Source organism: Macaca thibetana, chromosome 7 (genome assembly GCF_024542745.1).
Source record: "Macaca thibetana thibetana isolate TM-01 chromosome 7, ASM2454274v1, whole genome shotgun sequence".
Taxonomy (NCBI): Eukaryota; Metazoa; Chordata; class Mammalia; order Primates; family Cercopithecidae; genus Macaca; species Macaca thibetana.
In genome coordinates this window covers 106,794,927-106,822,494 of record NC_065584.1, presented here as the reverse complement: position 1 = coordinate 106,822,494, position 27,568 = coordinate 106,794,927, and the positions used below count along the sequence as shown (strand labels likewise).

Here is a 27,568-nt window from a genome sequence, read left to right as displayed (position 1 = left end):
GCTGGTGTCTTTCTAAAACAACAAATTGGACTGCTAATCCCTTGCTTGAAAGCCTTCAATGACTCCATGATCTTGCCTCTGCTGATTTGTTTCATGTCTCGCCATATCACATGTCGCAGTGTATTTCCTTTTCTTTTACATTGTGGGATCCGCTGCGCCTGGCACAAGGTAGGTGCGCCATCGATACGTGGAAGATTCACAAGGGCCAAGCTGGCACGAAGCTCTATATCGACTTGATGGCCACAGGCAGCAGCGTGGGACTCTGCTGCCTGTGGCTTGGCTACGGGAGCGAGAAGACACCTGGCCCTGTGCACTCCTTGCCGCGCTCTCCAATTCTGAGAAGGGACAATACCTTTCTTTCCCTGATTAGGAAAGAACGCCAGAGGTGACACACCTTCCCATCAGCTGAGGGGGTGGGCCATGACACGGTGAGGCCCTAGCTCCGCAGTTGCACTTCCTGAGGCCAGTTCCAGAACAAAAGAGGCTTGCCCATGTTCTGGGGGCACGAGGCTCGCTTCCGCCGGCCTTAAGGTGTCGCCGTCGGGCCAGAGCTGATGCGCTGGGCGCTGGGCGCTGGGCGCTGAGGCCGCTCCTGCCAGCTACCTGCGCAAGCGCAGAGGGCTCTTCCGGCGCCTACGCAGGCGGGGATGCTGCGGTTCCGCAGCGTGCTGAGGCAGCTCCGGTCAACACCCAATACTCGGGGCTCAGCTCGGCTTCCTCTTCGCGCTGAGATGCCTAAGAAGGCTGGTGCGACGACCAAGGCCAGTAGCAGGTCCCTTGGAAGCAGAGGGGTGGGCCTTAGGGCTACTCATTGAGGAGCGCGGGAGAAGCGGGGCCCGAGGGTGAGTGGAGGCACTGCCAGCGGCTTGCTGTCTTTCAGTTCCGGGGCTCAAGACAGCCGCTGCCACCCCCAGAGCTACGGCTCCTGCTGCTGTCACCCCGCCTCAGTAGGCTGCGCCGCCGTCCACCCGGTGACTTCTGAGCGCTGGGCCCGGCGGCAGCCGAGCTTTCCTTGGGCTGCGTGTGCTGACCTCTGGCCTCCTCCCCGCACTCCCAGTCCAGCAATTCATGTTCCAGCAGCGGCATGACGCCTGCGCTTCCCCGGGAGGCTGTATTCTGCTTTCTCCTCCCTTACCTTGGCTGATCGCACCCCTTCTGTCAAGAATACATCACTCCCATTTCCACCATCTTTGTATGGCCAACCCAGTCCGTTTCTCAGACTCAGCTCAAGCACTGCCTCCTGCTGGCAGCATCCACCTGTGCCCCAGTGCTGAGCTGCCTGTGGGGTAATGTTCTGTGCCTATCTCATCGGTGCCCTTAGCACAGTGTATTATTATTTTGTATGTTCTTTCTCTCTCGCAGTAGTCCGAGCTCCTTGAGAGCAAGGGCCATGTACCTTTTCATCTTTACATATCCATTGCCTACATATTTGTTGAAGGAAAGTTCCTAGCACAGCCCCTATCGCATAACAGGCCTTTAAATATCAAGCACTGTTGGTTTTTTCTCCCTTTCCCCCAACACTCACACACACACATTTTCACCAACATTTATTAGCTCCGACTGCATGAGATACAATGATGAATAATAAATGGACTATGCCCCCAAGGAACTGGAAATATAAAGCAGAGGGAGGAACAAGCATTAAAGTTTAGAAGCCAGGGTTAAGTTTTCTTGCAAGGGAGGAAAAAACACTCTTGGGTTGATGGGAACGCTTCGTGGGAAAATTGAGTAGAGCCTTGAAGGTTGTGGGAAAAGCGTTCTAGGTGGCCAGAAGTCCCAGGACACCACTGATTAACCTAATTTGTCTGTTAAGGGTGAAAGGGGGTAGTGGAAGAATCAAATTAAATGTGTGGGAAAGTATTTTGTAACCTGTAAAGTTGCGTGGTTGTCATTTTAGGGGAAAAGCCAGAGCAAGGAACCAGAGAGACCATTTCCTCCCTTAGGTCCTGTGGCAGTTGATCCTAAAGGTTGTGTCACCATAACCATCCATGCAAAACCTGGCTCCAAACAAAATGCTGTAACAGGTATACCTGGACACTGGGGTGGGATCAGGTGTGAATCAGGTGTCTCCTACAGCCTCCCTTTGCTTTGGTTAGCTGAAAGCTTATTCTGTGACAGTTCATTTTTCACATCTGCAGTTAGAGGCTTCTCCATTTTAAAATTCTAGATTCTAATGTAAAGGTGTCTGAAAGTGCATATATCTTTAAATCATGCCAAGTTACATGAAAACCATTGTATATTTTCCTTTTTAAAAATACGGTATTTTAGAAAGGACAGGTATGGAAACTTGTGCATAGTCTAGATTATTCTTAGTTTGTCCTATTCCAAAACTGGAGACATTGGCCAGAGAAAGAAGAGACATTTTAGTGTAGTTTAACGATCACTGGCCTAAGGAGAGGGAGAAAACTTGAGATCTGAGACCCATGATCAGTTCCTGTGTGAACTTGTTTTAAATCAAAACAGTATAAAACATTCATGAGCCCAGTTTTTTCATCTGTCAGATGAGATCATTAGACTAAGAGGCTTTCAGGCTATTCTCTGGAGTGCTGGAGGTGCCTCAGGAATCAGCTTTGGGCAAGGGGGAGGCCAGGCAGACAGGGCTGCTGACTAGCTATATTTACATATGTTTTAAATATTGGGATTCTAGAGAAAACTGGGGGAAAGGGTTTCTAAAGGAGAAAAAAGTTGGAAAACCGTTGCTCTAAATTATTTTGAAGGTCTTTTGCACCTCTAAAGCTCTGTATTTCAAACCATTTTTAGATTTTGAAAGGAAGACCACAAAATTGGTGTGCTAGACCTGGTTTATGCTGATGACCAGGTTAACTTAGCCATACCCTCCTTGGCCAGCATTTTCTAAGTAGTGGGTGTGAACATTATCTACTGTTGGAGTATTATGTTTCATTAGATCTAAAATGGGAGGCTGGGTGCCATGGCTCATTTGTAAAATGGAGATAATAATGGTATTAATATCTTCATAAAGTCATTATAAGGATTAAAGAAGTTAGTATTTGTAAAGCCTTTAACACATTTGTGTGTGCTTAAAATTAGAGTATAGTAAGTGCTCTGTAATTATTTGTTAAGTAAACATTATTAAATTTTAAAAACACTCAGGATATATGTCACATAAGAGGTGAACCTAGTCCAGGGCTCTCATTTTCCTGATGAGGAAACCCTGCACAACTATGTACAATCTAGTAAGCTGCCCTGTCCATGCACTTCCTCAGTGACATTGATGAGGCTGAAGGCCATCTATGACTCCCTGCCTGGGGCTTTTCACATACCAAGGTCTATTTCCAGTTGCCTAAATCCAGGATACTCCCCAGGGCTCTGTAAGCCCATCTTGGTCAGCAAGATTGAGTTAATAACTGTTTTCTTCTCTGGATTTATTTCCTGTAATGGTAGGGCCATTTTTATCACGTTCATGTTCCCTTAAATGTGATTAATAATTCATTTCTTCATTCAACAGTTTTTAATTGAAAATTTATGTGCCAGGCAAATGCAAAAATTCTTTTACAAAATGTCCTTGCTTCATGAAGAAAAAGAACTCCTTAAGGATAAAGTCCATACTGTTTTCATTCCAGATTTGACAGCAGAGGCCGTAAATGTAGCTATCGCAGCACCTCCATCAGAGGGAGAGGCTAATGCTGAGCTCTGTCGGTATCTTTCCAAGGTCCTAGAACTCAGGAAGAGTGATGTGGTTTTGGATAAGGTAGGTCTCTCTTTATTTATTTATTTATTTATTTTGAGACAAAATCTTGCTCTGTCGCCCAGGCTGGAGTGCAGTGGCACAATCTTGGCTCACTGCAACCTCCACCTCCTGGGTTCAAGCTATTCTCCTGCCTCAGCTTCCTGAGTAGCTGGGATTATAGGCGCATGCCACCACGCCTGGCTAATTTTTGTATTTTTAATAGAGACAGAGTTTCACCATGTTGGTCAGGCTGGTCTTGTAACTCCTGACCTCAAGTGATCCACCTGCCTCCTCCTCCCGAAGTGCTGGGATTAGAGGTATGAGCCACCATGCCCGGCAGTCTCTCTCTTTTTAAACATCTTTGATTATTTTATTTCTTTGTTTTGGTTTTGTTTTTATTTTTGAGACGGAGTCTTGCTCTGTTTTCCAGGCTGGAGTGCGGTGGTGCAATCTTGGTGCACTGCTACCTCTCACTCCCAGATTCGAGCGATTCTCCTGCCTCAGCCTCCCGAGTAGTTGGGAATAGAGGCACCTACCACCAGGCCCAGCTAATTTTTGTATTTGTAGTAGAGACAGGGTTTCACCATGTTGGACAGGCTGATCTCAAACGCCTGACCTGAGGTGATTCACCCACCCCGGTCTCCCAAAGTGCTGGGATTACAGGCGTGAGCCACCGCGCCTGGCCTTATTTTATTTCTTTTTTGAAATGGAGTCTCGCTGTGTTGCCCAAGCTGGAATGCAGTGGCGTGATCTTGGCTCACTGCAGTCTCTGCCTCCCGAGTTCAAGCGATTCTTCAGCCTCAGGCCTCCCAGGTAGCTGTGATTACAGGTGCCCCCCCACCACACCCAGCTAATTTTTGTATTTTTAGTAGAGACGGGGTTTCACCATGTTGACCAGGCTGGTCTCGAACTCCTGACCTCAACTGATCTGCCCACCTCAGCCTCCCAAAGTGCTGGGATTGCAAGTGTGAACCACCACGTCCAGCCATTTTTTATTATTACACATTAATAATGATTCGTAAAATACTGATTTTTCTGTCTTTTTCAAATAATTGAGAAACTAGTTGTTTATAACTTTTATATTTACTTAATCGCAGAAATCTGTGAATTCTTCCTATTTAGTCTCCTTCATGCCTGCTGCCTTAATCCTTACTGAGACTGTCCGCGCTGTGTGCTTATGCTTCTTCACTGCCACTGTTGCCAACATTTTCTCCTTTCTGAAATCATTCCTGAACCTGCTGTCAGATTAATCTTGCTTACCTCTCTCATCCTTTAAGCCATCACCACACTAAACAACCTAAAGCAATTCCTATTGTTAGTCATCTCCATGAATGACTCCGTCAAGTATTGCTAAACCCCTGCTTTGTCCTTGCTCACTAGGAGTAGCTCATTGGGAAGACAGAAGGTTCATATGATGTCATTAATATGGTTTTGTACTAGGGGTGGATATCAAAATCACCTAGGAATGATTTCTAAATACAGATCCCTGGGTATCACTCTAGACTTCTTGAAATAGAATCTGCAGGAGTGGGGCCCAGCCATGTTTATATTTTTTTTTTTTTTTTTTTTTTTTTGAGACGGAGTCTTGCTCTGTCACCCAGGCTGGAGTGCAGTGGCCGGATCTCAGCTCACTGCAAGCTCCGCCTCCCGAGTTGACGCCATTCTCCTGCCTCAGCCTCCCGAGTAGCTGGGACTACAGGCGCCCACCTCCTCGCCCGGCTAGTTTTTTGTATTTTTTAGTAGAGACGGGGTTTCACCGTGTAGGCCAGGATGGTCTCGATCTCCTGACCTCGTGATCCGCCCGTCTCGGCCTCCCAAAGTGCTGGGATTACAGGCTTGAGCCACCGCGCCTGGCGTTTATATTTCTTAAAGCTCTACTTGTTTTCCAGTGCTATACTATATAGCTCCTATCCAGATTCCAGCTGGCATTCACAGTCATTGATTAACAAACTGCACCTAAAAATCCAAACCTGTGGCAGTTCATTTCTGATTTTTGTTTAGTGCTCATGCTCTGACATTTGCCTGAAAGGTATTCCCCACTCTTCTGCCTGTTCAAATTCCATTGATCTAAATAAACCGCTTCTCAAATTTAATCTTCTTTAAAGGCTGTGTTTGAAAACAAATCCTTTTTTTTTGAGACGGAGTTTCACTCTTGTTGCCCAGGCTGGAGTGCAATGGCGCAATCTCGGCTTACTGCAACCTCTGCCCCCCGGGTTCAAGTGATTCTCCTGCTTCAGCCTACCGAGTAGCTGGGATTGGAGGCATGCACCAACACGTCGGCTAATTTTTGTATTTTTAGTAGAGACAGGGTTTCGCTATGTTGGCCAGGCTGGTCTCGAACTCCTGACCTTAAGTGATCCACCCGCCTCGGCTTCCCAAAGTGCTAGCATTACAGGCATGAGCCACCACACCCGGCCAACAAATCCTTTTTAAAGTTGTTTTAAGTGGTTGTGAAATCGTAGCACTTGAATATCTGGCTGCTTTTTGTTTGGAATTTTCAGAAATGTTAACAACATAGAGAATACCAATTTGTTTATATTTATAATTGTTTTACTACAAAGTTTTTATAAAATTGCAATATTTATTTATTTTAAAGATGATTTTCATTTTTAACTTAAAGAATTGCTTGAGACTAGAATATTATAAAGATTCTATATTCATTTTTTAGATTTTTTTTTTTTTTTGAGATGGAGTCTTGCTCTGTTGCCCAGGCTGGAGTGCAGTGGCACGATCTCAGCTCACTGCAACCTCTGCCTCCTGGGTTCCAGCGATTCTCCTGCCTCAGTCTCCTGAGTAGCTGGGATTACAGGCACACGCCACCACCCCCGGCTAATTTTTGTATTTTTAGTAGAGACAGGGTTTCATCATGTTGGTCAGGCTGGTCTCGAACTCCTGACCTTGTGATCCACCCCTGCCCCCCCGCCCCAGCTTCCCAAAATGCTGGGATTACAGGCGTGAGCCACCATGCCCAACCTATTTTTGAGTTTTTAATGTCCAGCTTTTATTATAGAAATTGATGTATGAAGGTAAAAACCCTGGAGAGTTGTTAGTACTAACAAAAGTTTAGTAACAAATGTTAGGAAGAATCTAAGAGACAGTCTTTGATTAGAGTCTAAGTAACCAAGAAAAAGTGGTACCTAAGCCATCAGGAGAGCCCATTATACAACTAAGGTCTGCTATCTCTAATAGCAATAGAATGTGCTAAACAGTAAAGTATGTTTTTTCTCTTTTGGTCCAGGGTGGTAAATCTCGTGAAAAGGTGGTGAAGCTTTTGGCTTCTACAACTCCAGAAGAGATCTTGGAGAAATTAAAAAAGGAAGCCAGAAAAACATAAAAGCAAGAAATGAGGCCGGGCTCAGTGGCTCATGCCTGTAATCCCAGCACTTTGGGAGGCCGAGGTGGGTGGATCACCTGAGGTCAGGAGTTCGAGACCAGCCTGACCAACATGGTGAAACCCCATCTCTAGGAAAAATACAAAATTAGCTGGAGTGATGGCGCATGCCTGTAATCCCAGTTACTCAGGAGGGTGAGGCAGGAGAATTACTTGAACCCAGGGGGCAGAGGTTGCAGTAAGCCGAGATCACGCCATTGCACTCCAGCTTGGGCAACAAGAGTGAAACTCCCTCCCCCCCAAAAAAAGAAATGAAAAATACATCCTTGAGAAACTTTTTTTTATTGCTAATGATAAAGAGACTGTTAAATAGAAAAATATACTACATGCATAGAAGAACATGGGGGACATATATAGGTATATATTCAAATAAGACTCCAAAAAGTAGAAATTTAGAAAGTGCTATACATTGAATCAGGTTCTAAAATCCCTAACCCCAAACAGCCTGGAACATGTTACTCTGATTTCATGGCGTTGTAAAATAACAGAGTTGGAAAGAATATTCAAGATGACCTGATTTAACACCTTTCATTCTGTTGTGGGGGGCTTTTGATATCCTATATCCAGAAGTTGAGAGACTTACTCAAGATTGTACCATGCAAGCTGGCAACTAGAACCCAAATCCTTTGACTCCTTGTTGAATGCAGTTTTTCTGGATTGTAAATTAAAAATCATATCTCCACAACGGTTCTGGAATTTGGAGGATTGCTTTCTAATCCAGTTTACAAGTGACAGAAAACCTGTTATGCTGCTTTGTAGTCTTACCTTAGATTTTAAAATGCTAATTTAAATGTAAAAATTTTTCTTTTTTTTTTTTTTTTACATCTTTTAAAGACTATTGACCATTTTGTGGAAAAAGTAAAGAAAAATCATGACTTGTAATTAAATGTGAATTACAATTTTTGAGAAGTCACTGAATTTTCTTCTTCCTCAGTAATAACTTACAATTAGCAAGTTCACTAGTTTTTATGACTCTCCAAAGATCCTTAAGAAAGAGGACTTGGAAGCTATTTTTAGTATTTGTAAAAGCCTGTCAGAAATTACATCTATATTAAAGTTTCAAAAGCTAATAATATATTTTTACATATTCAGCTCAAGTTATAGTAATTTATTAAGGTAAATAACTTAATTTCCTTTGCTGATCAGAAGAGCTGATTTGCAGTTGTGTGCTTTGTCCAGCAAGTACATGAGAAAGATATATTGATGGACCAAATCATTAAAAACAAAATCCACAAGGAAGACCAATAATAAAAATTCCTGATGGTAGCTGGGCATGGTGGCTCACACCTGTAATCCCAGCACTTTGGGAGGTTGAGGCAGGAGGAACACTTGAGCCCAGGAGTTGGAGACCAGCCTGGGCAACAAAGTGAGACACTGTATCTGTCTCTGTCTCTCTCGATAGACAGACAGATAGAAATTTTATGCATATGTGTATATATATACACATACATATATTTATATATAAGATTATATGTAAGACCTCATATGTAAGAAGTCCAGGCCCGTGTGGTGGCTCACTCCTATAATCGCAGCACTTTGGGAGGCCAAGGCAGGTGGATCACCTGAGGTGAGGAGTTTGAGACCAGCCTGGCCAACATGGTAAAATCTCGTCTCTACTAAAAATATAAAAACTAGCCAGGCGTGGTGGTGGGTGCCTGTAATCCCAGCTACTCAGGAGGCTGAGGCAAGAGAATTGCTTGAACCCAGGAGATGGAAGTTGCAGTGAGCCGACATGGTGCCACTGCACTCCAGCCTCGGCAACAGAGTGAGACTCCGTCTCAAAAAAAAAAAAAGAAAAGAAAAAAATCCCAGACAGTGAAAGAGAAGCCACTCATCTAGTACAACTCTTAACTTGTACCAAATAGGTATCAAGGACAAGAAAAAGGTGGCTTATGTGAGATCACAGTGCACATTAGTGGCAGAGCTTGGTTTAAGCCCAGCTGCTTTGTCTTCTAAACTGTGCCATACACTGCCTGCAAATGTGCTTCTGTTTTACATGGTCTTAAGAGCTTTTCTCACTCTTTCTACACCATTTCAGTGTGTGCCATAAAGCCGTTTTACTTGTGGATTTTACATGGATCACTGTTAGAATGTCATAAAATGATACCATAAAAGATCAACTTTCCTGGCCGGACAGTGGCTCACGCCTGTAATCCCAGCACTTTGGGAGGCCAAGGCGGGTGGATCACCTGAGATCGGGAATTGAGACCAGCCTGACCAACATGGAGAAACCCCGTGTCTACTAAAAATACAAAAAATTAGCCAGGCGTGGTGGTGCGTGCCTGTAATCGCAGCAACTCAGAAGGCTGAGGTAGGAGAATCACTTGAAACCGGGAGTCAAGTTTGTGGTGAGCTGGGATCGTGCCATTGCACTCCAGCCTGGGCAACAAGAGCGAAACTCCGTCTCAAAAAAAAAAAAAGATCAACTTTCCGTAGGGCGTGGTGGCTCATGGGCTCGTGCCTGTAATTCCAGCACTTTGGGAGGCTAGGGTGGGCGGATCACGCGGTCAGGAGATCAAGACCAGCCTGAACAACATGGTGAAATCCCGTCTTTACTACAAATACAAAAATTAGCGGGGCATGGTGGCACATGCTTGTAATCCCAGCTACTCGGTAGGCTGGGCAGGAGAATTGCATGTGAACCGGGACCCGGGAGGCAGAGGTTGCAGTGAGCTGAGATCGCACAATTGTGCTCCAGCGTGAGCTACAGAGGGAGACTCCGTCTCAAAAAAAAAAAAAAAAAAGAAAGCTTTCTTTCCTTCCCCTCACTTTTCAGCAGTGCCAGTTTCATCCTTAGGCCCACTTGCCTCATGTAGACAAAAGGCCAACCAGGTTTCATATTCATGTATCAACCCCTCCAGTAGGAGAAAAGGCCACTCCAAGGAGCTCTGGTATTTTCCAAAAGCTTTCAGTCAACCTTCCCTTATATCAGCCAAAATCAAGTCACATGAAGTTTCTAAGCTAGCCCCTATGGTCAAGGAATGCCATTCTATAACACAAGTTCCCTAAAGCAGTAACTATAAAGAGTTACCCTAATTAACTAGAGGTCAGCATACTTGGAAGCAAAGAAGTAGAGAGAGTTGGGTACCTGAATAAAATTGGGAAAAGTACGAAGAGAGGAATGGGTGCTGGATAGGAACCACCAGTTTCTACTATGATAACATGTTTACTTCATTTTAAATGGTGATATTTTAAATGTGGGGACATTTTGCCTGGTAAGTTTTTTTTCTGTGAGAAACATAGCAGTATCTTGTAACAAAGAAGATATGGTGACACTTTGTCATCAAAAACTACGTTGGGGCTGGGCATGGTGGCTCACGCCTGTAATCCCAGCACTTTGGGAGGCCAAGGCGGGTGGATCACCTGAGGTCAGGAGTTCAAGACCAGCCTGGCCAACATGGTGAAACCCTGCCTTTACTAAAACTACAAAAAATAGCTGGGCATGGTGGTACATGACTATAATCCCAGCTACTTGGGAGGCTGAGGCAGGAGAATCGCTTGAACCCGGGAGTCAGAAGCTGCAGGGAGCCGGGATCGCGCCACTGCACTCCAGCCTGGGCGATAGAGCGAGACTCCGTCTCAACAACAACAACAACAACAAAAAACCAGAAACAAAACAAAAACTGTTGGAGGTAGGAACTGGCCCAGGGGCTGTATTTCCAGAACATGATTCCCTTTTCCCCCTGCAAACGAGGTAGTCTTTAGCAGTCTAACAAATTGTCTCACATAGGATTATTCCTACTAGTAAGAGATCACAGGTAAGGCTTGGGCACCTTGACCTGCTGTAGAAGCTCAGTTAATGTACTTTTCATCATCTGGGCTGTGGTCTTCCCCTATGAATACTGAAGTAGACCCAGTGACCTAGTACCCAAGACACAAAATATTCAGCCTCCATAACATTCGTTTAATGACATGATTCTAGCTTTGCCCACTCCCATTAATTTCAAGTGAATACTGGCTAGGCAGTCTACATTGACTTGATTACACTGCCTTTCTTGTCTTGTGTTATCCTGAGAATCCCGGATTTGAAGCAGCCCATGAATAAGGTTTGAAAAATATTTATCCAACTATGCTGACATATGATGTTCTAGCACTGCATCTGTCATCTATCATCCCCACCTTAATAAATGATAATTACTTGTGCAAACATGATGTATTAATCATTTATTATCTTGGGTGCTTACTTGACAGACACTGCTAGGTGCTTTGCCTATACTGTACTTCGACAGAACCTGGGAAAGAAGAGCCTGGCTCATTATGCCCTGGAGGCAGGAGCAGAGATTTCAGACTCGATTTCTGTGAGCCATTCCACACTTTCCTCTCGGTTAGGGGATGGACCGCATCCCCTCTGATGGACCAGAGGATGGAGATGGCATCTTTGCAGTGTTTACAGTTCCAAACACCTAGGCTAGGTGTGGTGGCTTACACCTGTAATCCTAGCACTTTGGGAGGCTGAGGCGGGTGGATCACTTGAAGTCAGGAGTTTGAGACTAGCCTGACCAAATGGCAAAACCTCGTTTCTAAACTAAAAATAAAATACTAGCTGGGCATGGTAGTACATGCCTGTAGTCCCAACTACTCGGGAGGCTGAGGCCTGAGAATCACTTGAACCCAGGAGGTAGAGGTTGCAGTGAGCCAAGATTGTGCCACTGCACTCCAGCCTGAGTGACAGAGATTCCATTTTGAAAAATAAAGTTCTAAACACGTAAATGCTCAAACTTTAGGAGGCAGCTCTCTAGGCTGTGGGCTATCAGCATCCCCTCCTAGATTCCAGGCATTTGGTTATATAGTTACTTAGCTATAATGCAAAAGATACATTTTAGAACCCATGTGGCACCAAATTCAAATTGTTTTAATGCATGTAACTAGTGACTAAAAACTTAGAATTTCAATTTACATCCAAGAGGTGGCACCATAACACAACAGCAGAAAGCCATACAAACTTTGAAACTCGATTCCTTTTGTAGTCAACAGCACTATTAGGAAATTTGTTCTGCAGTGCCTGACTACCAGGCTCACATGCTGTGATCCTTCTCGTCTTCTCAGAGCCATTCCTTAAGCTTAGTCCCCTTGTATCTTAAATTTAGCTCAGGCCAGAGTGGTGTTAACTTGGGGCCAGCTGGGTACATGAGAGTCTCAGCCCATTGCCACGGTGGAATCAGCATGGTCTTGAGTTCCTTCCTTAACTCTGCAGGTTTCAGAAGTCCATGTAGCCAGTGTTTCTGAAAATGGATCTAGGCTGGACAATTGGCAAGGAGCTAATTTCTAATCAAGATGCCAACTTATTAACTTGAGTGAAGAACACACCTGCCAAATAGACTATAGTGGGATCTGCTAGTGAGAACATTCTGTCCCTTTGGGAAGTCTCTTTAAGAGAATCATCATTTGAAGGCTGCTTGGAGAGCTTGGAATCAGAGCTAGGGAAATTAGGGGCCAAGGTAAGGGAGCTATGACCATCTATAACTCCCATTTCTGCTGCAGGGATGGACCTATGGTATCAACCAGCCACAGATGATCTTTTGCGACAACACTGGAGATAATGATCCTTCATAGTACAGGAACTCCCTTTTTCTAGGTTGCAGGAAGACCACCTATTTCTACCCACATAGGCATTCCTCAGACAATCCTTATAATTCAGTTATTAAGGGTTTGCATTTTATGATCCTGTCTGCCTCAGGGTCCATCGGTTCCCAAGATAGAGTTTGGGGAGGGAAGAATCCCCAAACTTTGCAGCCACAAGTTACATACTCCCTGGTCATTTCTACAGGAAACTAATCTGTGATGTGTTTTTACTATCACAGTGATGTTCAAACTGTTTCAAAGCCTTAGGTTTCCTCAGAGATGCCTAGGGGGATTGGGGCACTGTGGACAATAAGAGAGTGAGTCAAGTCAACAGCAATGCTAGCCTTTAGTTCTCTTCTACAGTCATACTGGGCAGCACGTACACGTGATAGCTGCTCATACCACATGTGGCTATTGAACACTTGAAATGTGGCTAACAGAATTTAAAAGTAAAAGATAAAGCTGGCCATGTTGACTCACACATGTAATCCCAGCACTTTGGGAAGCTGAGGCAGGAGGATAGTTTGCGGCCAGGAGTTTGAGACCAGCCTGGGTGACGTAGTAAGACCCCATTTCTACAAAAAAATTTTTTTAGAATTAGCCAGGCATGGTGGCATGTGCCTGTAGTCTCAGCTACTTGCGAGGCTGAGGCAGGAGGATCACTTGAGCTCAGGAGTTTTACGCTGTAATGAGCCATGATTGTGCCACTGCATTCCAGCTTGGGTGACAGGGCAAGACCCTGTCTCAAATTTAAAAAAAAAAGAAAAACAAAAGCATAATAGAAATAAAGGCCATGTTGGAAGCAGTGCAACAGAGAAGAGGCTGAAAACAGTATGGAATTTAGAAGGCAAGATAGAGAAGAGTGAATAAAGAAAGGAAAATAACAGCTATAGAAGTCAGTTAAAAAATTATTATTATTATTATTATTTATTTATTATTATTTGAGACGAAGTTTTGCTCTTGTTGCCCAGGCTGGAGTGCGGTGGTGCAATCTCGGCTCACTACAACCTTTGCCTCCCAGGTTCAAGCAATTCTCCTCCCTCAGCCTGAGCCTGAGTAGCTGGGATTACAGTCCTGAGCCACCACGCCTAGCTAATCTTTTTTTTTTTTTTTTGTATTTTTAGTAAAGACGGGGTTTCGCCAAGTTGGCCAGACTGGTCTCAAACTCGTGATCTCAGGTGATCCATCTGCCTCGGCCTCCCAAACTGCTGGGATTACAGGTGTGAGCCACCACGTCCGGCCAAAATTATTCATTTTTGTATTGTTTCACTTTTTATATTATTTTGTAAACACACAAGTTGAGGAAATTTTAAAATGTGAAAAATACACATACAAACAACAAAGCTCTGGCCATTAGCAATTAGAGCAGCTTTATTTACCTAATTCAGACAAAGAAGCTGGAGATCCTTTAGGGAGTTAAAGGCACTAGCAGTGGAAAAAAACCATGAGATCATCATCACATCATCCCCTGAAGCTGTCTCAGGAGGAGTCACTGAAACCCAGAGAAAATCTAACTGGTAATTAATACATAGGGCTCTCATGTCCCTGAGGGAAAGGAATGAAAACACCAGCTCAATTAGCCCATACATGGGGCTGTCTGTGCCCTTTAGGGAGAAGAATGAAAACAGCTGAAATCAGCCCATCAGCCTATGAAGACATGGTGAAAGATATGCGAGTTGTCCTTCTTGCACCTCAGCAGCCCACAGATAACTCATTCTTATATATGAACCTCACTGACTGGGTACCCATTATGTGCCTAGCTCGGTGCTGCATACTTCATGCTCTCTCTTATTCCTGCAAAGGGGCAGTTGAATCACATATTAGCTGTTTTGTTGTTGTTGTTGTTGTTGTTGTTTGTTTTTAAGACGGAGTCTCGCTCTGTCACCCAGGCTGGAATGCAGTGGTGCAATCTCAGCTCACTGCAACCTCCGCCTCCTGGGTTCAAGCGATTTTCCTGCCTCAGCCTCCCGAGTAGCTGGGATTACAGTCATGTACCACCACGCCCAGCTAATTTTTTAATTTTTAGTAGAGATGGAGTTTTGCCTAAAGTGCTGGAATTACAGGCATGAGCCACTGTACCCAGCCAGCTGTTCTGACCGAAGACTTGTCTTCTTCATTAACCTGCTCCTCCTATTTCATCCTGTAAATCTTTAAATCTGAGGGGTATTATCCACAGCTCATCTCCACTTTTCTAATCTGACAGCACTGATAGTTGAATTCCTCAGAAGCAAGATGTTTCTCTGGCACCCGGAGGCCTCAACAGTGTCACAACAGCTGAAGTGTCACTTCTTCCTCATCCTGGGCACACCGTGATGTAGTACAGCCCCACTGATTGGGACCCATGCAGCCAGCCTGGCCCAGGGCCACTCTCTCCCAGAATGTCCACAGGTCAAAGGATCTCTACTTCCATCCTTATTTTCCTCAAACGCTGGTCCCAGCAGTAATCAACCAGACTTCTAGAAAAGAGGAGATATCTGCTCTCAAGGCTGCTGTGGGCTCCAGTGTTGTAATCTACTACTTGAATCTAGTTGTTTATTTCATTCTATAATAATTTAATATAGCAGATGTCAGGAAAAATCTTTGTTTAGATATTGTGTCATATCTGAATATATCTGAATCCTAAAGGATTAATCTCAATATTAACAATATTCACTTCTGCCAGTGTCAAGAGTATTTTCTGCTGTTGGGCTTAAATCAATTTTAAAATTTGAGAGTTTTAAAAGCATATCTTTCTGTGTTCATAAATAAACAGAACAAAAATTCTTTGAGTACCTTAATTTTTCACACAGAATTAACCAAAGCCTTATTTAATATTTCAAAATCCTCATTTATACATATTAAATATGTGTCTTTGGTTAAAATGCAAGATACTGAAAGAAAAATTCAAATAGGCATTTCAGTAAATAGTTTACATATAATATCTCATTTGTCTGACATTACAAAGTAAGTACTTTCACGAGTAACGTTTCCAGCTAACTGAAGTCCAATAATAATAGAGGCCACCTTAAGCTGGGAGTATTTGTTTCCTATATTGCCTAATTTAAAAAATATCCTTTTCACTGTAGATAATTGTGCTAAGTAAAAGAAGTCAACAGTCTATGGCATAGATTTCCATACATAGCCAGATCTGTGTTTGGATAGAATGAATCAAATGAAATAGGAAGTCTAGGAAAATTTTTAAGGTATAAAAAAATTGTAGGCCAGGCGCGGTGGCTCAAGCCTGTAATCCCAGCACTTTGGGAAGCCAAGATGGGCGGATCACGAGGTCAGGAGATCGAGACCATCCTGGCTAACACGGTGAAACCCCGTCTCTACTAAAAAATACAAAAATCTAGCCGGGCGAGGTGGCGAGCGCCTGTAGTCCCAGCTACTCAGGAGGCTGAGGCAGGAGAATGGTGTAAACCCGGGAGGCGGAGGTTGCAGTGAGCTGAGATCCGGCCACTGCAGTCCAGCCTGGGTAACAGAGCGAGACTCCGTCTCAAAAAAAAAAAAAAAAAAAAAAAAAAATTGTATTTAGGTTTGGCTTGAACTTGTTTAAAAATAGATAATGTTTTTTTAAAAAATTACATTTAGGAAACAAGTGTAGTTCTTTTATGAGAGTTCAAAATTAGTGCTGTCAATAACCTTCAGGGAAAATGATCATTTCCTTCAATTTTAACATTCTAAACTTAAAACTGATATTTCATTACCCTTAATTCTATCATAAAGTCCTATATTTTTCTTTAGGTGAATAAAATACAAGGGGTAATTACATATTTGTCTGTTGAGCATTATAAGGAAAGTGGCTTTGGGAACAAAAACCATCCTAGAAATCTCCCCAGATGTCTTTTTCCTATGTGGTTTCAGGAACCCCAAAACTATTCTCAGAGCAGTGACTCAAGTTTTATTACATTCTGTGTAACCCCAAGTCCAGCTAGCACTCAAAAACAAAACACAAACAAAAAACTCAAAGTCCCCATCATCCTGTTCTCAAAAGGACATTAATCTGATGTGTTCAATAATTAATATTTGACATTCTAAGTTCACTACCAATTTTCAAATGTCAAATGCTATAATTTTATTTTAATTTATGTATTTATTTATGTTTAAGATGGAGTCTTGCCCTGTCACTGAGGCTGGAGTACAGTGGCACAATCTTGGCTCACTGCAACCTCCACCTCCCAGGTTCAAGCGATTCTCTAGCCTCAGCCTCCCTAGTAGCTGGGACTACAGGTGTGCACCACCATGCCTGGCTAATTTTTGTATTTTTCATAGAGACAGGGTTTTGCCTTGTTGGCTAGGCTGGTCTCGAACTCCTGACCTCAGATGGTCCACCACCTCGGCCTCCCAAAGTTCTGGGATTACTGGCGTGAGCCACTGAGCCTGGCCAAATGCTACTAATTTTAGCTCAACTTTTATGCAAACCATCTTCCACATTTGAAGTGTTTATTTTCTGAATGAGATAATTTGCTTTCCTTTGCTAATTCACATATGAATTAACATAAGGAAACAATCACAGATCCTTAATTCTCAACTTCTCCTGCCCTACCTCATCTTCTGCCCACTACTCTACATCCTTTATGTCAACATTATGCTTTACAATTTACCAAATACTTCCCTCCCGTTGATTCAACAAATGTTTATGCAGCACCTATTATATCCCACTAGGGGCTTAATGGTCACAACTCTATATTCTCAAGCTCTTCCTTTGGTTATTTATTTTTATAATTCTGTGAGGGTGGCAGAGTGGGTATTGTCCCCATTTTTACAGCTGAGCCAATAAGCTCAGCGTTTACATGATTTTCTCAAGGTCACATAGGTTTTAAGCACAGAACTGGAAGCTAGGACTCCTTATGCCTAATGTCATATGTTGTTATAACAGACTGTCTACTTGAAATTAATTCTGTGTGACACTATTTTAATTCTTTGTTCTCACTCTTAAATTATCTTTAAGCTTTTTTTCATGTCATTTTCTATCCTATGAAGCAGAAACTGTGCCTTTTATTTCTTCCTGGTTTTAAGCAGGTGGGACGCAGGGGTACAGTCTGATAGTAACTGCTGTTAGAAAACAAAAACCATAACAACATAGATTATTCATGCAGCATGCAGAATTAACTCATGTTGAAAGGTTTCTTCCCATGTTTTCAAGCAGGGCTGATACTCAGGACACATGCAGCCTAGCTGTGTTGGGTGTTAAAACATTTAAATACTGTTGGAAAACCACATCTCTTCTGAGCTTCCTGAGAAGCACTCCTCCAGCGCTGGCCTTGGACCCATACGTCTCCCTTTGTGTCAACAGCTGGCACAGCACAGAATCCTGCCCTAAAGCTATAGTCAGCTACTGTCCCAACTGCCTGTGCTTTCTCAGGTGATCATTTTATAAATCTTTTTTTTTTTCTTTTTTTGAGACACAGTTTTGCTCTTGTTGCCCAGGCTGGAGTGCAATGGCATGGTCTCAGGTCACTACAACCTCCACCTGCCAGGTTCAAGCAATTCTCTTACCTCAGCCTCCCAAGTAACTGGGATTACAGTCATCTGCCACCATGCCTGGCTAATTTTTGTATTTTTAGTAGACATAGGAGTTTACCATATTGGCCAGGCTGGTCTCGAACTCCTGACCTGAGGTGATCTGCCCATCTCGGCCTCCCAAAGGGCTGGGATTACAAGCGTGAGCCACCGCGCCCAGCCTATAAATCGTTACTTTTAGAGACAGGGTCTATCTAGCCCAAACTGGAGTACAGTGGCATGATCCTAGCTCACTGTAGTCTTGAACTCTTCCTGGACTCAAGGGATCCTCCTGCCTCAGCCTCCTGAGTAGCTAGGACTACAGGCATGCACCACCACAACCAGCTAATTTTTAAATTTTCTGTAGACAGTATCTTGCTACATTGCCCAGGCTGGCCTCGAACTCCTGGCTTCCAGTGATCTTCCCGCCTCAGCCTCCCAGAGTGCTGGGATAACAGGCGTGAGCCACCATACCCAACCAGGTGATACATATTTTTAGTAACACTTCTGCTTTCAGAGAAGATCCTGGGGTATAGTCAGGACATTACTATCTAGGCTAAATATCTGTAGTATCAAATCCTATCTTTATATAACAGCACTGGCTTCTTGCCTACTGATGTAATTAGGGGGGTACAGGGAAAACCCTTACTGTTAAGATTGTATTTGCATCTTAATGTGAATGCATGACTTATTAGGTCCTTTCCAATAAAATAGTTACCAGAGAGGGTGGCTCTTCAGGAAGGGAGAATAAAAGGGAGAGGTAGATGCAGAGCATGAAGTACCTGGAGAAGTCAACCTCGAGGGCCTAGTCTGGGGTGCTGAGAGAGAAGGCAGTAAAAAACAGGCTTACGAAGATACCCTTTTTTTTTGAGATGAAGTCTCGCTCTGTTGCCCAGGCTGGAGTGCAGTGGCATGATCTTGGCTCACTTCAACTTCTGCCTCTGGGCTTCAAGCGATTCTCCTGCCTTGGCCTCCCGAGTAGCTGCGATTACAGGCATGCCACCACACCTGGCTAATTTTTGTATTTTTAGTAGAGAGACGGAGGTCTCATCATGTTGGTCAGACTGGTCTCAAACTCCTGACCCCAAGTGATCCGCCCGCCTCAGCCTCCCAAAGTGCTGGGTTTACAGGCGTGAGCCACCATGCCCAGCTGGAAGGTGCCTTTTAAAATATTATTTAGTTTTTTTTTTTGGTCACTCTAATAAAGTTAGGAAGGTGCCTGTTAATTCCTTTGACCTATGTTGAAATTTGCACTCCTAATGTTACTCTCCAACCAAATAAGCCCTTTTCAACAGATATGAAGGACAGCATAAAAAAACCAAAAATCTCATTTCAACATATTAATAAATGGGTTAACTGCCAGAACTTGGGAGTGAAGATGCTTAAATTTTTAAAATTTTTATTTGAATGAAATCATTGTAATAATCATTCAAATGACTTGAAATAGAATGATCTCTGTGAAAGGAAGTTTATAGCATCACTATTTATAGAAGAGAAAGCAGCAGAGGTATGTATCTGCAAGTGAATATAACATTGTAAAATCAGCCCACATTAAATACCAAAAAAGAACAATCAAAATGCAGCATTACTTACAGGATTAAAAAGAAAAGTGTGAACAGTACAGAGTTAAACTTTTGTATGTGTGAATTTTGACCTGCTATGTTATTAGCGAAAAGCCTTAGTGTTTGCATAAAATGTGTACCCTGATCCCAACCACCATGAGATCAAGACACAAACTGACAACGATTCCTTATTTTACAGCTTTATTACTGATTTTCCTCTAAAAAGAAACCCAAATAAATGTGACGCTGACTCATCTATAGAGTAAGGAATCACAAAGTACCATAGTACTTTACAAAAGCAAAAGCAAAAAAGCGATTGTTTTACCTTTCAACTGCTGATGTTATGTACAATCTATCACAAGAAGCATAGCTGTGCATTCATGAGCTGATTATATCAACCTCTAGAATTTTAGAAACGAACACATCTAAGCATATGGATAACTCTCTTACCTTACAAAGTAAAAGCAAGCATTTTCTATTTAAAAATTTTTATTTCTGTGTAAAACAAAGAACTCGGCCGGGCGCGGTGGCTCAAGCCTGTAATCCCAGCACTTTGGGAGGCCGAGACGGGCGGATCACAAGGTCAGGAGATCGAGACCATCCTGGCTAACACGGCGAAACCCCGTCTCTACTAAAAACACAAAAAATTAGCCGGGCGAGGTGGCGGCGCCTGTGGTCCCAGCTACTCGGGAGGCTGAGGCAGGAGAATGGCGGGCACCCGGGAGGCGGAGCTTGCAGTGAGCTGAGATCTGGCCACTGCACTCCAGCCTGGGCGACAGAGCGAGACTCCGTCTCAAAAAAAAAAACAAAAAACAAAGAACTCCTAGAGGTCAAATAATATACCAAACTCATAGCAGTATTAAGTCATGAAATAAAGAAGATTCTGAGGTAGAAGTCAAGCAATATAATCCACAATTTCAGGTATTCCCAGCAACCATCGCATCTCGCAAGTAAGATCTATTTTTTTTTAAAGTCTCAACTTCCACAAAATCAATAATCCATTCTCTAAAATCAGATATAAAACTATGACCAACAGAAGACACCCAAACTTTTGTCATGGTAACAGAGTAAATGCTTTTACTAAAAGGTGCCAACATTTCTATCAGTAGTAACCGTAAGGAGGCCGCTGGTTGTAACCATAATGTCCATATTGCTGGGGATAGTAAGGTTCTTGTCTGTGTTGTGGGTAATTGTTACCCCAGGATCGTCCATGCCACTGATTGGATCGATTGTCACTTGGCCACCCCCATCTGTTGTCCCTGCCTCTGAACTGTCTGTTGTCTTGCAACCTACAACAATAAAAACAAAAAAAGTCTTTAAACTTCCCTTGTTAAAAAAACATTATGACAAACCCATAGCAGTGCTTCTGGTTTCTCATTCTAATACACAATAAATAAGACTATAAAACATTTTTCACAATAGAACGTTATAGCACCAGTTATTCAAAACTTTCCTAAGATTGAAATCACTCTTCCAGTGTTATACTAGGTATACTTTACAGAGACATAGGCAGACTATATAACCAATAGAATAGTTCCAAATTAAAGTGAAATCTATTCAATTGCACAAAAACGATATGGTAATTTATTCCTTTGACTATTTTGAATTATTAAGTAAAAGTAACTTCCATTTGTAAACTTCTTCCTAAAGTAAAATCAAAACAATATTTTCTTTCTGGAATTGAACCAGTTGTTGAAAACTCTAGGTTTTTTTTTTTTTTTTTTTGAGACGGAGTCTCGCTCTGTCACCCAGGCTGGAGTGCAGTGGCCGGATCTCAGCTCACTGCAAGCTCCGCCTCCCGGGTATATGCCATTCTCGTGCCTCAGCCTCCCGAGTAGCTGGGACTACAGGCACCCGCCACCTCGCCTGGCTAGTTTTTTGTATTTTTTAGTAGAGACGGGGTTTCATGGTGTTAGCCAGGATGGTCTCGATCTCCTGACCTCGTGATCCGCCCATCTCGGCCTCCCAAAGTGCTGGGATTACAGGCTTGAGCCACCGCACCTGGCCAACTCTAGGTTTTTAAAGTAGATTTGCATTGAAAATATAGTCTACAGAAAGAACATCTAAAAACAAGAAAACACACACACTTGAACAGCAAGAAAAAAATATATGGTGCTGAAAAAATATTAAAGCAAATATCTATCAGAAACAATGTATCAGGTACTGTTATTAGGTACTAGGTATGCCATACTAAAAACAGTGGTCCCTGCCCTCACTGGTCTTCCAGTCTAGCAGATTAAAGCGATCCTCTGCCAGATCAACCATCTGCATTTATTCTTTTGAATACACACCGATTGCCTCTGTTTCTTTGGTTCCCACCAGCTCTGCTATTCCATTCCTCCACAATTGGAGGAGACTCAGGAGGGCGTTTCAGGTATTCCTGATACTCCTTGTCATTTTCTGTGAATCTACTAGCAAACATCTCTTCAAAATTTGGAACAGCTTCGGCAGTGTCAGTCATTCTGAAATTCTGTACAATTTTGAAGACATTTCCATTAAAAAAATTTAAAAATTAACACTCTCTCCAGATAATGAAAAACCAAGAAGTAAGCAATTTTTAGGCAGGGTATTCATGGAAGCCTTTGTGTGCTTTCAGACTTGTCATATTTTAGATACTGAATTCAACATTTTCTTTTTTTTTTTTGAGACAGGGTCTCTCACTCTGTCACCCAGGCTGGAGCACAGTGGTACAACCTCGGGTCACTGCAGCCTTGACTTCCCTGGCTCAAACAATCCTCCCACCTCAGCCTCCCAAGTTGCTGGGACTACAGGTGCATGCCACCCATACCCAGCTAATTTTCGTATTTTTTGAAGATATGGGGTCTTGCCATGTTGCCTAGGCTGGAAGTCTTGGGCTTCAGTGATCCTCCCACCTTGGCCTCCCAAAGTGCTGGGATTACAGGCTTGAGCCACTGTGCCTGGCCCAAATTATTTTTCTTACGTTATTAACTTCCAATAAAAGGTTTTGGACAAAGAGATGTGACAATGGAAGCTACTGTGGTAACTTCTTCATTAGCCTGCCTTTCCTCCAAACATATGCAAATATTTGTAACATTTATACTACCTACTTTCACTCCAACAAAATTAAACCAAAATTATTGTTTGGAGTGCAAGAAACAATATGTAGATTTTCTTTCTTTTTTTTATTTTTCCCCCGAGACAGAGTCTTGCTCTGTTGCCCAGAGCTGGAGTGCAATAGCACAATCTCAGCACAATGCAACCTCTGCCTCCCAGGTTCAAGCAATTCTCCTGCCTCAGCCTCCCAAGTAGCTGGGATTACAGGCATATGCCACCACACCCAGCTAATTTTGGTATTTTTAGTAGAGATGGGGTTTTGTTGACCAGGCTGGTCTTGAACTCCTGACCTCATGATCTGCCCGCCTTGGCCTCCCAAAGTGCTGGGATTACAGGTGTGAGCCACTGCACCCAGGTTTTTTTTCTTTTTCTTTTTTTTTTTTTTGAGACGGAGTTTCACTCTTGTTGCCCAGGCTGGAGTGCAATGGCGTGATCTCGGCTCACTGCAGTCTCCGCCTCCTGAATTCAAGTGATTCTCCTGTCTCAGCCTCCTGAGTAACTAGGATTACAGGTGCACGCCTGCCCGCTAATTTTTGTATTTTTAGTAGAGATGGGGTTTCATCATGTTGGCCAGGCTGATCTTGAACTCCTGACCTCAGGTGATCCGCCTGCCTCAGCCTCCCAAAGTGTTGGGATAACAGGCGTGAGCCACCACGCCCAGCCTGACACTCTTATCTTTCAGGCTATTGCTCTTAGTATGCTTTATAAAATGCCAAATATAAAAGACTTTCAATGTGTCTGGGATTGGCAAACTATATGTCAAATTCTCAAATCCAAGGAATGAGTTTTAAATAAAGTCAGCTAATTAAAATCATGCGTAGAAGAATTCTACTGGGATCACAGAAATCACTAAAAAGATGACCCATACCTAATCCAGATGGGCAGTAAAAATCGTAAGGCAAGGAAAAGGTGCTACTCCATTTTTATGTTCTCATGTTCTCCCACGACTCCCCACCCACACTCATGTAAACAAATATCAACTGTATTATTACTGAGAATGGAATTCAAATAGAATGTTAATTGACCCAAGCTTTACTTACCCCAAAGATTTGAGGCAGCTGTATTGCTTATTAGGTTGTTTAAATCTGTGGGAGGAAAAAAACAAACTTGACTTTATTTAAGGAAACTCAAAAGGCGTTTGCGGGGGAGGGTAGCGCATAAGAGTCTTACTCGAGGACAGAATTGGAGTAAAAGTGCTCTAAGGCCAGGCGCGGTGGCCCACGCCTGTAATCCCAACACTTTGGGAGGCCAAGGCAGGCGGATCACGAGGTCAGGAGATCCAGACCAGCCTGGCTAACACGGTGAAACCCCATCTCTCCTAAAAATAGAAAAAATTAGCCGGGCATGGTGGCAAGTGACTGTAGTCCCAGCTACTCGGGAGGCTGAGGCAGGAGAATCGCTTGAACCTGGGAGGCAGAGGTTGCAGTAAGCCGAGATCGCACCACTGCACTCCAGCCTGGGCGACAGAGCGAGACTCCGTCTCAAAAAAAAAAAAAAAACCGCTCTAAAGACTTCCAAAACTAACATTCCAGAGAGGGAACTGGTTCTCACAGTGAAGAGCAAGAAGCTACAAGATTTGTCCTCTGGGTCTTCAAAAGCAAAATAGTTCAAGTATGAATAAGAACTTCAGGCCGGGCGCGGTGGCTCAAGCCTGTAATCCCAGCACTTTGGGAGGCCGAGACGGGCGGATCACGAGGTCAGGAGTTCGAGACCATCCTGGCTAACACGGTGAAACCCCGTCTCTACTAAAAAATACAAAAAACTAGCCGGGCGAGGTGGCGGGCGCCTGTAGTCCCGGCTACTCGGGAGGCTGAGGCAGGAGAATGGCGTAAAAACCCGGGAGGCAGAGCTTGCAGTGAGCTGAGATCCGGCCACTGCACTCCAGCCTGGGCGACACAGCGAGACTCCGTCTCAAAAAAAAAAAAAAAAAAAAAAAAAAAAAAAAAAAGAACTTCATAAAGTATATATGTTCTTTTAGGATAAGCCTTTCAGATTTGTACTTGAACACTACTAATTTATTCACCATAAATAAAACCACAAAGAACTTTGGCTGTGGGCGACTAACCCTGGAAATAACCAACCAGAATGGGGTTTCGCTGCCCTAGGAGGTGAGCCCGGGGAACAGACGAAGATGCAGACTGAAAACAACTGCGTTTTCCAGTCCGTCCTCAAGGCACATCACAGCTTGCTTACCAAGGTTCTGGCAGATTTGCTCCCTTCCGAAGCACCTTTTACCTCCAGAAGCGAGGGAAATTATGGGCCGTGAGAAGTAAATGGGTTTGGGTCTAGCAAAGAGTACAGATCACCGCACAGGGGGAGGACACCTCACAGGCCACCCAGCTCGGCCGCCCCGCTCCCTCCTCCCGGGCGTCCTGGGCGACTCACCGGCCAAGGGCTATGTCTATCCAACTCGGGCCGAACCTCGCCGGCGAGACACTGAGAAGCCGCAGGAGAGGTGACCTCTGGCTCACCACACCGTGGAACTCCAGACCACTCCAGCTCTCCAATGTAACGGAGCCCCTTCCTCTAGAATCCAACAATCACCTGACTTCCGCTTCCGGCGGGCTAATGTTGAGGGTGCCTGTCAAGTCTCGCGATAACTAAAGCTCGTCGTGTGGCTCGCTTTGCAACAGATCGCTTCTTCAAATGCTGGCGCAACGCCCAGAGCTCGATGAGGTGTGGGCAAGTAGCTGTCTGAAGGTGGATGATGCCCTCCATGCGCTTTCAGCCTGCCTGGTGGGTGGCCAGTCGAAAACGTCGCCGTCTATTAAGCTCCTTTGACTGGGAGCCGTGGACGGGTAGAGACGGAAGTTCTGGGAATCACCGGAGAAGGGAGGGAAAGGCTCCTTCCGGCCGCCTGCTCCCGGCGTCTTCGTGGGGAACTGAGGTGAGAGCAGGCCGTGAAGAGTAGACACGACTGATGACTTCAGGGATGCTAAACCTTTCTCTCCTGCCTGGGCAAGCCTCGGTAGTAAGATTTCCGTAGTCTGTTTTGTATGTGGTTTTGCAGAAACATACTACTCTCTGCTCCAGCTTCAGTCGTCAGTATCCAGCTACTTCCAAGAGCCTTGCCCATGTGTTCTGGGATGTTCCGCAAATGTATAAACACTTAATATCCCGACAAAGCTTGGCCCCTTCCCTCCCAAACTACTTCCCAGGCTATGCACCCGTTTTTGTTAATACAATCAGCTTGGAAACTTTGATGTCAGATTTGATGCCCTTTCTTTCCTTCCCATGCTCCAATCACTTGCCAAGTCCTGTCGATTGTACCCCTACAGTAATTCTGGCATCCTCTTAACCACTGCCCCCACCTAATCAAAGTTCTCATTACCATCCCCTGCACGGTGTCAGTGCAGTACTTTTCTCATTGATGTCCTGCCTCTAGCATCACTCTGCTACTAATCTATCTTACATATACGTGCTATAGGAGTAGTCATCTTCAAGCACCACCGTGATCCAAAATAGCTGATCCAATGCCTCTCTGTTGCCTGTAAAGGTCAAGTTTATTAACTTGGATTCAAAAGTTTTTTTTGTTTTCTGCTGTTCCCCTTCCATTCTCCCTCAGTCAGTGGTAAACCAGACCCTGTGAAGTACTTCATGCATAAATTATTACATTTTTATAGATTGCTTATGTCCCTTGCATGAAATACCTGTCCCTCCCTCTCATCTCCAAATACTGAAATTCTTTCCATTATTTAAAGCTTTAGAAAGTGACATCTCCACCTAGAAATAATTTTTCTTTCTATTGAGAATCCATCATATGTCTGGAACTTCATGTATTTAGTTATTACCACTTTCTAACTTCGATCTACAATTATTTACTTGCAAGTTTTTCCCCCTATTAAACTGTAAACAGGCCTTTATCCAATGCATTTCTACATTCTGGAGTGTATTAACATTGTGCTTCTTTGTTTGTTTGTTTGTTTGTTTCTTTGACACAGGGTCTCATTCTGTTGCCCAGGCTGGAGTGCAGTGACGTGAGCATGGCATACTGCAGCCTCAACTTCCTGGGCTCAGGTGATCCTCTTGGCTCAGCCTCCCGAGAGCTGGGACTACAGGTGCACACCACTGCCCTGCTAATTTTTCGTATTTTTGTAGAGATGAAATTTCGCAGTATTGCCCAGTCTGGTCTTGAGCTCTGGGCTCAAGCAGTCCACCTACCTCAGCCTCCCAAAGGGCTGGGATTACAGGCCTGAGCCACCAAGCCCAGCCCCACATTGTGCTTTTTACATGAAGTTAGCACTAAGTAAGTGTTTGTGGAATGAATGATAGAACTATGAATATTCCAAGTAATGTTTTAGAAACATTAACCTAACAAAAGTGTATAGGATAGTATGGATGAGGGAATAGGATAGTCTTGGTGTTGGGTAGTAAAGGTAAGAGGTGTAACAACCAAGGTTACAATAATTGAATAGTACTATCCTGGAGCTCCTGTAGTGCAATTGGTTAGTGTACAGTACTTAATGTGAATAGTACTATCCTTAGTTACTGAGTGGATGATGGGAGAAAAAGATTGGCAGAAATCAGGGAAGGAGGCCGGGCGCGGTTGCTCATGCCTGTAATCCCACCACTTTGGGAGGCTGAGGCGGGCGGATCACGAGGTCAGGAGATCGAGACCATCTTGGCGAACACGGTGAAACCCTGTCTCTATTAAAAACACAAAAAATTAGCCGGGCGTGGTGGCAGGCACCTGTAGTCCCAGCTACTCGGGAGGCTGAGGCAGGAGAATGGCGTGAACCTGGGAGGCGGAGCTTGCAGTGAGCCAAGATCGCGCCACTGCATTCCAGCCTGGGCGACAGAGCGAGA

The 27,568-nt window shown here is 43.9% G+C and overlaps 3 protein-coding genes across 7 annotated transcripts in view; 2 read left to right on the top strand and 1 right to left on the bottom strand.

Moving 5' to 3' along the window:
• Window positions 1–615: 615 nt before the first annotated feature.
• C7H15orf40 (chromosome 7 C15orf40 homolog) lies at window positions 616–15,298 on the top strand. 4 transcript variants are annotated; one of them, XR_007727066.1, is made up of 5 exons: window positions 618–761; window positions 1,898–2,024; window positions 3,582–3,709; window positions 6,927–7,086; window positions 9,118–9,415. XR_007727066.1 is itself a non-coding variant. In XM_050796216.1 (4 exons), the coding sequence occupies exons 1-4, from the start codon at window positions 648–650 to the stop codon at window positions 14,848–14,850; spliced, it is 375 nt and encodes a 124-aa protein (XP_050652173.1). In that variant the 5' UTR covers window positions 618–647; the 3' UTR covers window positions 14,851–15,298. The 4 variants fall into 4 exon arrangements, 3 of the variants coding, with proteins under 3 accessions (XP_050652171.1, XP_050652173.1, XP_050652172.1); XM_050796216.1 differs by lacking the exons at window positions 6,927–7,086; window positions 9,118–9,415 and adding an exon at window positions 14,845–15,298; XM_050796215.1 differs by lacking the exon at window positions 9,118–9,415 and having other exon boundaries at window positions 6,927–7,988.
• Window positions 15,299–20,199: 4,901 nt separating this feature from the next.
• Window positions 20,200–25,296, bottom strand: RAMAC (RNA guanine-7 methyltransferase activating subunit). Its single transcript, XM_050796221.1, has 4 exons — window positions 25,148–25,296; window positions 23,803–23,847; window positions 21,979–22,157; window positions 20,200–20,976 (listed from the first exon to the last, which is right to left on the bottom strand). The coding sequence occupies exons 3-4, from the start codon at window positions 22,146–22,148 to the stop codon at window positions 20,790–20,792; spliced, it is 357 nt and encodes a 118-aa protein (XP_050652178.1). The 5' UTR covers window positions 22,149–22,157; window positions 23,803–23,847; window positions 25,148–25,296; the 3' UTR covers window positions 20,200–20,789.
• An 87-nt stretch (window positions 25,297–25,383) lies between these two features.
• Window positions 25,384–27,568, top strand: part of HOMER2 (homer scaffold protein 2) — a 144,865-nt gene continuing 142,680 nt past the window's right edge. For both annotated transcript variants that reach the window (XM_050796178.1, XM_050796177.1), the window contains exon 1: window positions 25,384–25,649. The gene's annotated coding sequence lies outside the window, so the exon portion shown is untranslated. The remainder of the gene's footprint in view (window positions 25,650–27,568) is intronic.